Source organism: Microtus ochrogaster, unplaced genomic scaffold, assembly GCF_000317375.1.
Source record: "Microtus ochrogaster isolate Prairie Vole_2 unplaced genomic scaffold, MicOch1.0 UNK1, whole genome shotgun sequence".
NCBI lineage: Eukaryota > Metazoa > Chordata > Mammalia > Rodentia > Cricetidae > Microtus > Microtus ochrogaster.
The window spans coordinates 27,052,191-27,062,839 of NW_004949099.1; the positions used below are offsets into that span (position 1 = coordinate 27,052,191).

Sequence of the window (10,649 nt, forward strand, 5' to 3'; positions counted from 1 at the left end):
TCTCTCTCTCTCTCTCTCTCTCTCTCTCTCTCTCTCTCTCTCACACACACACACACACACACACACACACACACGATTTAAAATTTAAAGCCAGATTGAATAGTTCAAGTCTATAGTCCCAGTCTTAGCACTCATAGCAAGATGCAAAGTAGAGACGAGAATCGGTCCGAAGGAGGTAATTGATCTCACAGGTTTCTCTGAAGAAAGTCAAAGGATACAGTCTACTTGAGTGCCATTCTTCAAAAATAACACTTAGGATATTCTTTTCCCGCTCACCAGTTTGTAGCTGGCTTGAATCTATAGCAGTGCTTAGATCTCTTTTATTCCTGAAAAAGATTGTTATATGGGGGCTGGAAAGATCCCTTAGTGGTTAAGAGCCGATACTGCTTATCCAGAGGCTCTATGAGTTCAGTTTCAGACACCCACATGAGATGGTCACAACTGCTTGTGACTCTGGCTCTCCGGGGTATTCCAGCTTGGACACCTGCACTTAGCATGCACAGATGTCATGCATAAGTATAGTTTAAAAATGCAGTAAAGCTTGTCATAATTGGTGCCTGCTTTGTTTGCATGAGTTGCTACTGCTTTACCCAGGACTCTTTTCTTTTCCCTGTTGCCTGTAAGCCACTCGCTAATGATAGTTTCTTTTTTTACATCTAGGTATCCTTGCTAGAGTACCGCAAACGGAAACAAGAAGCCAAGGAGAATTCTGGTGGGGGAAGTGACTCTTCACAGAGCAAAAGCAAGTCTGCAGGAGCTGCGCAAGGCAGCAGTAACTCTGTTTCTGACGCTGCTGCCCATGGTGTACAGGGATCCTCAGCCCGAACCCCCTCATCCCCTCACAAAAAATTCTCCCCATCTCATTCCTCTACATCACATTTGGAGGCGGTAAGCCCATCAGATTCCAGGGGCACTTCTTCCTCTCACTGCAGACCTCAAGAAAACATCAGCAGTAGGTGGTAAGTTTATATTTAATTGGCTTTATAATTAAATTCAGGTAGGAAGTTTTCATTCAGATTGTTCCCAGTTTTACCTAAAATGTGACTTAACTTGAAACAGACAACAAATTTGTTCTCTGTTCTGTTCAGCTAGTAAGTATAGGCCACATTGTCACCCTTCAGAGTCTCACCGGACAGTGTGTAGTTGTGGCTACCTATAAGCAATTTTATTAGAGGGCTTCTTGTCCTCATCTGTATGAAAAGTAAACAGTCCAGCCAAGTGTGTATACGTACATGCATATGGAGGTCAGAGGATACTTCCAGGAATCAGGTCTTCCTTGCCACTGTGTTGGTTCTGGAGATTGAATTTCAATTTTTAGACTTTGTAACAAGCACCTATATCTTGCCAACTCCAAGTTCCTCTAATTCCAGAAGAACTCTGTCTGTCCCATGCAGATAGCATATGCAGAGCAGTAAGATACTCTGAAAGAACTTGTCTGGTTTAGGAGATAACAAAACAAAGTAAGTAGTACTAATGACAAGTTCTGGATATTGGATGAATTAGGAATTTAGGTTGGTTTTTGTTTCCTTTGTAATTTTTTTGAGGCAAGGGTTCACTCTGTGGCCCAAACTGGCCTTGAACTCTTTGATCCACCTGCCTTTGCTTCCTGGGTGCAGGGATTATAAATAATGTGTTACAGTACCCCAACTAGGGGGACTTATATTACTCCTTTTTCAGAGCTGAGGTGGAGGAGGATACATTGACATGGTGCATTTGGAGGCCCACAGTCATCATTGGGTGCCTGCCTCTACCACTTCCCACCTTTTCTTATGAGACAGGATCTCTCTTTGAACTTGGAGTTCACTGATTAAGCTGGAGTCTCTGACCAGTGAGCTCCAGGGATCCTCAAGTATGGGAATCTTGAAATGAAGGAATGAGCCTGGGAAAGGAGAGACAAAATTTCAAATTGTTATATTCATTAGCCTAAGAATTCTATGTTAAATTACAGCATATGTGTCAGGAACACAGCTTCACAGAGGAGAAAATTTCAGGTATGAAACTGTACTGTGGCCAGCCAGATGGTGGTGCATACCTTTGAGACAGAGGCAGGAGGATTTTCTGAGTTCAAGGCCAGCATCGTCTACAAAGCCAGGCCAACGAGCCTGTCTCAAAAGAAAAGAGAGAGGCTCTACTACACCATCTTTGTCATGGTTATTTGTTTCAGACTCTTGGCTCTTAACTCTGAAACCTATACCTTTGCAGGATGGTTCCTACATCAGTTGAGCGACTCCGAGAAGGAGGAAGCATCCCTAAAGTTCTCCGAAGCAGTGTGAGAGTGGCCCAAAAGGGAGAGCCCTCTCCCACATGGGAGAGTAACATCACAGAGAAAGAGTCAGGTGAGCAAAGGTCTACAGTTCACAACTGCTGGGATACAGGGAGTCCATTTCTGGCATGCTTAGGCTCTATGCTAGTTTCCAGCTCAGTCTTGCTCTTTGAGTTACAATATTCATGAGATCTAGCATTGCTTGCTCTCTGTCTGCTCTTTTCCCAAGGGATACTTTTCTGTAACTCTCATCTCTCCAAAGTTCCAGAGCTCCACCTCCATGAAGGACGAAGAGAAAGAAGGAGACAAGAATAAGATGAGGCATTTAAAATTTAGCGCATAATTAACCACTTACTTTGCCCTCCTGACATGCTGCACTCATTTTATCACAGAGAGCAGCATGTGTTGATAACATTTGATGATTTGCCTGGATGATGTCTATATGTATTCTGAGAAGTTAAAATTGATTTTTATAATGCATTCCAGACCCTGCAGATGGAGAAGGCCCAGAACCGTTGAGCTCAGCACTCTCTAAAGGAGCAACTGTTTACAGCCCTTCCAGATACAGCTACCAGGTAAGTCAAGACTGCTGAGCTCTAGGGACAGGGGTACCTAAGAAGCTTATTAGATGCTATATTCCTAGTCATTATACACTGTCAGCTGCTGACATCTCATAGTGTCAGCAAGTCCTATAAAACAGCCATTTGACTGTTTGGTATCCTTTAAAAAATATTTTCAGGGGGCTAGTAAGATAGCTCAGTGGGTAAAGGCACTTGTAATCAAACCTCATGGCCTAAGTTTAATCCCCAGAACCCACACAGTGTAAGGAAAGAACAGACTGCTTCTTTTTGACCTATGACTTCCGTATTAGTGTTATAGCACATACACTTACACCACTTTTTAATGCAAAGAATAAAAATAGAATGTTGTAGCCACAGGTGGCTACCTTTAATTCCAGCACTTGGGAGGCAGAGACAGACGGATCTATAAGTTCGAGGTCAGCCTAGTCCACAGCATGAGTTCTAGAACAGCCAGGGTTACACAGAGAAACCCTGTCTGAAAAAAACAAAATAATAATAGTAAAATAAAACTAGAATGTTGTAAATACTACCCACTGTTGACAGGATTGTGTTAATTTTCTTTTGCTTTCCTCTCTACTCTTCGAAGCTCCTGCAGTGTGACAGTCCACGGACAGAATCACAAAGCCTCCTTCAGCAGAGTTCGTCCCCCTTCAGAGGACATCCCACCCAGTCTCCAGGATACAGTTATCGAACTACTGCACTGAGACCTGGAAACCCCCCCTCACATGGTTCTTCAGAATCATCCCTTTCTTCCGCATCCTACCCCAGCCCTGCCCACCCTGTGTCCACAGACTCATTGGCCCCATTTACGGGGACTGCAGGGTATTACAGCAGCCAGCCACATTCTGGAAACAGCACTGGCAGCAATCTTCCAAGGAGGAGCTGTTCTTCGAGTGCTGCTAGCCCTACCCCACAGGGCCCCTCAGACTCACCAACCTCAGACTCGGTTTCTCAGCCCAGCACAGGAACGCTGAGTTCCACCTCTTTTCCTCAGAACTCTAGGTCATCATTGCCATCAGACTTACGGACTATCAGTCTGCCCAGTGCTGGGCAGTCAGCTGCCTACCAGGCCTCCAGGGTATCTGCGGTTTCCAATTCACAGCACTACCCACATCGTGGGAGTGGGGGTGTACACCAGTACCGACTCCAGCCACTGCAAGGGTCAGGAGTCAAGACTCAGACGGGACTTTCCTAGGGCTTCTGGATATGGGCAAACTGAACTTGATGAGCCCATAGCTGCTTCCTTCCAGCTGCCTCTGGAACCAAGGCCGAGCATATTGCTGGGGAAGAGGGGTACAAGGTGCCAGAGGAATGGGTCTGGTCAGCAAGAAATAAGACTTGTGGTCGTGACTGGCCTCCGGCCCTGGAGAAAGATGTAAATCTTGTCTGAAGCAGAGACTATAAAGAAGTTTCTCCCTGCTGTAAGGGTACATTGTTAACAAGCAAATGGTGTTCCGATTAGTAACGGTTCTAAGTGCAATGACTTGTGTTGAAGCCTATGTCTCCCATCCTTGCCTGTAGCCTGTAGTCACTTGTGCAGTAAGGACATCTTTTTCAATAAAAAAACAAAACTTTTTTTTCTTTTCAAAAGAAAAAAGTGGAAAGAGCCAATCTCAAAGCCCCAAGCCATCTGAGTAGTGTTAGGGTTTTATGCACTTAAGGAAATAAGAAAAGGTAGGTATGTAAAGTTTGCTGTGAGACAACCATTCCAAGAGCAGGTGCATGGTCAAGGTGTGTCCACCAGGAGTACTCCCTACCTTTGTCTTAAAGGAAGTGGGCAGAGATGAATGCTTGCCACCTACTCTGAGGCTTGCCTGGCTCTCTGAGAAGAGCTGGTGGTCAGCTCTTGGTTATTTGGGAGCAGATTGGGGTGGGTTGGGCCCCAGCTGTTACTATCTCACTCCTCATTTCTGCGGCTTTTAATAATAGCCCTGTGAAGTCAGCAGAGGAGGAGGTGGGCCCGTTTAGGAAGGATCCAGTGATCTGGGGAACCTTCGAATTTTAATTTTCCTATTCCCAGTTAATCAGGAGTTGCCGTCCTAAGAGCAGGACTGCCTCCATGACTGAGAAGCGTGCACTCATGACTGCAGGGTAAGAATGGGGCAGATAGGGTTGAGGAGTGGCACCGACAGGGCTGTGATTGTGTGTGGGGTCTGCCCCACATTTCTTTAGGGGATGCTTACATGAGAGTGGGCAGGTGAGAGTTAACAAATCACCCATACCCCTAACACTGTTCTGGATGAGAGACAAGAGCAGACTGGCTTCTCCCCATCAGTGCATTGTGCCTGCTGTACACCCCTGGAGGAGCCTAGAGCCAGCCCAGGTGGGGTACACAATCTTTTTAAATTCCATATGGTTGCCAGCTTATTTCTTTCACTTGTTTACTGTAATACCTGGCGTGTTTTTATTTATCTAATTTTGTATTCAGCTATAACCATGGTAGGGTAGCGAGTATGACAGTGTGATCCCTGGTGCTGCAGTGGACCGTACTTCTTTTGGACAAGATATACTGTGAGTCTCCCTCCTTACCTCTAATCTGTTTTCTTTCCCTTTCCCCAGCCTCTTTCATCTCCTCTACCCTGACCTACAACTATCATATGCACAGTCTTCTCTCTTTGTGTGTGACTGTTACAAAATTTCACTTTTCAAAATTGAAATCAGGTGTTTGCTCAAATGAGGGGAGATTTTTCTGTTTTGGTTTTAGTTTTTTGTTTTCAATGCTGAACCCTCAGCATAGTACTTTTCTTTCTTTTTGTTTTTGTTTTTGTTTTTTTCCCCACAAACCCATCAGTCTGGGAGAGCATTGGGAGTGGAAATCATGTTGCCTGGGATGCCGGTTTCTTTGTATATTATATAAAACGTATGTAAATGTCTCTCCATTTGGGCTGGGGTTTGCATTCTCCCCTTGGCTAAAAGCCAAGGGGGGAGGCCAGCGGGCAGGCGGCCCTCACCCTGCCTGGCACGTGCAGAGACCCCAGCCACTTTGTGTGGGCAGGGTGCTGTCAAGACCAGACCTCTGGGGGGGAGGGTGGGGGGAGGGGGGACTCTTGGAAGGGAAGGAGCATTGCTTCTTCCTCAAGTGGAGTGTTTACACCTTGCTGTAACATTTGAACTTTCACAAGAGATGTAATAATTTTGATAATAAAATTCTTAACCATAATCACTATAATGTTGAGAATATGTTTGTTCAGTTCTAGAACATCACTTTCCCTGATTTTAACCTTACCTGACGAAGTGCAAAATGGACCCATGTCCAAAAGAGTTGCTCTTAGTGGATTTCAGCCAGCACTCCTAATTCATCTTCTCAAGCCATCTGGGATTGGTATCAGGCCAATGTTAATGAAATCTACAGTATTGGAAGACACCTTTGGAAGCTGACTTGCTGTCATGTACTCAGCAGTTAGACATTGGTGTCACTTATTTAAAGGCAATACTAGACATTGTGGTACGAAGTGTATTGTGCTGATTAAAATGGATATGGGTCTGAACAAAGCAGGGTCTCTTCTCTCCTACTTATGTTCTAGGGAAGATATGTAAACCAGTGTGTAATTTAAATATTTAGCGCCATGTTATTGCACTGTTTTCACCATGATGGCACCAAAATGGAAGCTCCTGCCCTTTCCAAACCCCAACAACAACTTTGGAAACCCAGATAGACAAACCTCTTGTCATTGTCAGCAGTCCAAGACACTCCAGAAGCACCCACAATAATCTTAGAAGAGCACCTCAGAAAAACAAACAGTCACACATTGCTACTGAGCCTGCAATGGTAAGTGTCAATGCCAGTGAACAGCAGGTGGAACTGATTGTGAAGCAGCTCTACGCCCTTGATCTGCCTGAGGTCAGTACCCTGGTTAGACAAGGCATACACTCTACTGGTTCCTAACTCTGGTGTCAGCAAAGTTGGGATCCCCTAAAGCCCTTGCATGTTGCATGTATCCCAGGAAAGCTATGAATGTGGCCCAATACACTAGTAAACCACACCGTCATGCTGCAGTGTCAAGAGGTGGATACCTCTGAAAAGAAAACAAGGTAATTTGAGTTATAAACTTTTTCACCATTATAAAGGAAAGCACCTCAGTGCTATTGTTTTCAGGACGGGTATCTAGAGTGTTGGAAAGACTGGTTTGTTTAATCAGGAAAATCTCCTAGGAGTTAGTTGACACTGAAACCAAGACCTTGGTGATGATGAGGGAGTCTAGGGTGGTGCTAGTTATTTCAGGAAGTGTAAGTGCCATTAGGAAAAGCTTGGTTGAGATGGAACTGGGAAAGGGTTAACTGAAGATCCAGAGATAGGATAGAGGAGATGAGGTGAATCATGTTATCTGTTATTTTACTCAGCTCTTTGGAACTGTATAAAAGCAGCTGTAGACAGTATGTGTCCCAACTCCAGAAAAGGGCACTTCAGGAGAGGTAGGTGGGAGGCTAGATATGGCCTGTAGGCTGTATTTGTGGTCCTGAAATGAAAGGTCTTTAAAGTGTCCACATTCTAAGTAATTTGAAGAATTTGTAAGATCTCAAGCAGAAAAGCAGCATGATCTACTATATGGTTGCTGTTTTCTTAAAATACTCGAAGATTGTCTTGATCTTGTTGAGGGGAAAAATTAGTAGAAACTTGAGAAAACAATTTCCAAGCAAAGAGTACAGTGGTGTTGTGATGGCTATCACATCACCAACTTTACTACATCTGGGATTAACTTAAGTATAAAAATGGAAGGCATACCTGTGAGAGATGTTTTTGTTTAATTTGAAATAGGAAGACCCACTTCTAATAGAGATCTTTCATATAGGAAGACATGCCTTTAATCCTGATCTTTTGAGCTGGGGAAAGACATGCCTTTAATCTAGAATTAGAGGCAGGTAGACACACCTTCAATCTGGGCCACATATGCTGCTAGGAGCCTATATAAGGACCTGGAAGAAGGAAGCTTGTTCTTTGCTTGGTTGCCCTCACCTCACTAGCAAGTCCCATTCCTTCGTTGGCATTGGAGCCTACTTCAAGATTCCAGTGTATACTAAAGACCCACTGAGACATCCAGCTTTATGAATTGAGCAACTATTGAATTCTTGGAGCTTGCATTCACACCTAGCCATTGTATTAATTGGATAACAGCCTGTAAGTCATTCTAATAAATTCGATAGATGATAGATAGATAGATAGATAGATAGATAGATAGATAGATAGATAGATAGATAGATAGATAGATAGAGTCTTTAAGTTCTGTTACTCTAGAGAACCTTGATTATTAATACAGCAATCTTCTATTAAAGTGACAATGCTAGAGCTGAAAAGTGGCTGGAATCAGGTATGTTTTACAGCAGAATTTGGCAATGGGTTTGGTTGGCAGAAGTTTGCTCAGTATCTCTAACCAATTGTGTTTTGCTGAGTGTGTAAGGTATCAAATGTGGTGTACTTGATGGTTTTGTGTGTCAACTTGGCACAAACTAGAGTCATCAGAGAGGACGTCCTCAGTTGAGGAAATATCTCCATGAGATCCAGCTGTCAGGCATTTTCTCAACTAGTGATCAGTGAGGGAGGGTTCAGTCCATGGTGGTTGATGCTATACCTGGGCTGGTGATCCTAGTTCTTGAAGAGTAGGCTAAGCAAGTCAGTAAGCAGCACCTCTCTATGGCCTCTGCATCAACTCCCACCTCCAGGATCTTGTTCTATTTGTTCTTGACCTGACTCATTTAGTGATGATGAACAATGTGGAAATGTAAGTCAAATAAACCTTTCCTCCCCAACTTGCTTTTGGGTCATGGTGGGTTGTTTGCTTGCTTGTTTGTTTGTTTTGATTTTTCAAGACAAGGTTTTTCTGTGTGACACCCTGGCTATCCTGAAACTCATTTTGTAGACAAGGCTGGCCTCAAACTCACAGAGATGCACCTGCCTCTGCCTTCTGAGTGCTGAGATTAAAGACATGTGCCACCACCACCCAGCTGGTCATGGTGTTTTGTTGCAGCAATAGAAACCCTAAGATTCATAACAGTATTGTTAGTAAAGTAAAGCACTCAGAAGGTAAGTGTGGTGGTTTGAAAGAAAATGGCCCCCAAAAGGAATGTAGCACTACTAGGAGGTGTGGCCTTGATGGAATAGGTATGGTCATGGAAGAATTATCTCACTGTGGAGGTGGGCTTTGAGGTCTCATATGCTCAAGCCATTCCCAGTGTCTCAGACTACTTTCTGTTGCCTACAAAATGTAAGACTCTCAGCTACTTCTCCAGCACCATGCCTGCCTGCATGCCACCATGTCTTACCGTGATGATAATGGACTGAACCTCTGAACTGTAAGCCACCCCAATTAAATGTTTTCCTTTATAAGAGTTACTGTGGTCATGGAGTCTCTTCAGAGCAATAGATACCCTAACTAAGACAGAAGTTGGTACCAGAGACTAGGGTATTGCTGTGAAAGGCCTGACCATGCTTTTATTTAGAGGAATTTGGACTTTGGGAATTTGGGTTGGAATGCAGTGGAATGCTTTAAACACTGCTTAATGGACCTTACCAGTAGGAGCATGGAAGACAGAAGTGCTAAGCTTGATTTGAAACTCAAAATGTTTCAGAGGAAAATTTTAGTATGTTACCTAGAAATCATTCTTGTGATATTTTGGGGAAGAATATGGCTGCTTTTTGCCCTTGTTCAAGAAGTTTGCCTGAGGCTAAAGTGAAGAGTTTTTTTTTTTTTTTTTTGATTAATTCCCTTAGTAGAGGAAACCTCAAAAAAGCCTAGTATAATAGTGTTAACTCTAATGAAGATATGTAACAAAAAGGAGCAAGCTAAGGAAGAAAAATATTTGAGGAGGAAGGGAGCACAATGCTTCTATATGCTATGAATGTTTTATTACCATTGCTTAATAAAGAGACTGCTTTGACCTATGGCAGGGCAGAATATAGCCAGGCTGGAAGAGATAGAAAGAGAGAGTAGGTGGAATCAGGGAGATACCATGTAGCTGCCAAAAGAGAAGGATGCCAGAATCTTATAGTAGGCCACAGCCTTGTGATACACAGATTAATAAAAATAGGTTAAGATGTAAGAGCTAACTAGGAATATGCCTAAGCTATTAAACAATGTTGTAATTAATATAGTTTTGGTGTAATTATTTGGGTCTGGGCGGCCGAGAACCAACACACTGTCTCCATTTACACACCAGAAAATGTAATGGAACTAAGTCCTGTATTCAAGGAGATAAACAATGGAACAAAGGGAGTGTAGACCTCAGGGTAAGAGCCCAACCACCTAATATTCTAACTAGTGAAAAGGAATTAAAAGCTTAGCACCAGGTGTGATGGTGCATGCCTTTTAATTCCAGCTCTCAGAAGGCAGAAGTGGATCTCTGAATTTGAAGCCAGCCTGTTCTCCAGAACAAGTTCCAGAACAGCCAAGCTTAGGGCAGTGAAGGAAACAATCAAAAACAGAAAATTGGTAAAGATGTGATTGAACAAGCAGGTCATGTTCCAGCCCCAATAAGCAGCAGAACTTGGCAACTTTGGCCACATGGTTCTGGAGTTAAGGAGAGAAGAAAGGGGTTATAGAATTCGCCTCCATCTCTAAGGAAAGGCACTGAGACCAGGCATGTGTCTGGGGTATCCCTAAATGTAGTTCTAGAGAGGACACTGCATAAAGCTGTGAAGTTGAAGCCTGTATTAACCTTGGAGACCCCAAGATATTGGAGATGCCAGAGTTGTGCAATACCTGCCGAGGAGAGCTGCTAACGGGGAGTGGAACCGGCCCGAGAGGAAAAAGTGTGCAGCTAAATGATGTTTGAGATCTGAAGAGCGGTCTTGTTTGTTTGTTTGTTTGTTT

At 43.6% G+C, this 10,649-nt stretch overlaps 1 protein-coding gene across 15 annotated transcripts in view; it reads left to right on the forward strand.

Annotated features, from left to right (window-relative positions):
• Setd5 (SET domain containing 5) overlaps window positions 1–5,863 on the forward strand; it is a 78,751-nt gene extending 72,888 nt beyond the window's left edge. For 14 of the 15 annotated variants that reach the window (XM_026788083.1, XM_026788084.1, XM_026788086.1 and 11 more), the window contains 4 exons: window positions 661–959; window positions 2,203–2,336; window positions 2,750–2,838; window positions 3,431–4,039. In XM_026788083.1, coding sequence (XP_026643884.1) covers window positions 661–959; window positions 2,203–2,336; window positions 2,750–2,838; window positions 3,431–4,039 — 1,131 coding nt within the window. Of the gene's footprint in view, window positions 1–660; window positions 960–2,202; window positions 2,337–2,749; window positions 2,839–3,430 lie in introns of all 15 variants that reach the window. The other variant, XM_026788080.1, reaches the window with a different exon arrangement.
• The last annotated feature ends 4,786 nt before the right edge of the window (window positions 5,864–10,649 follow it).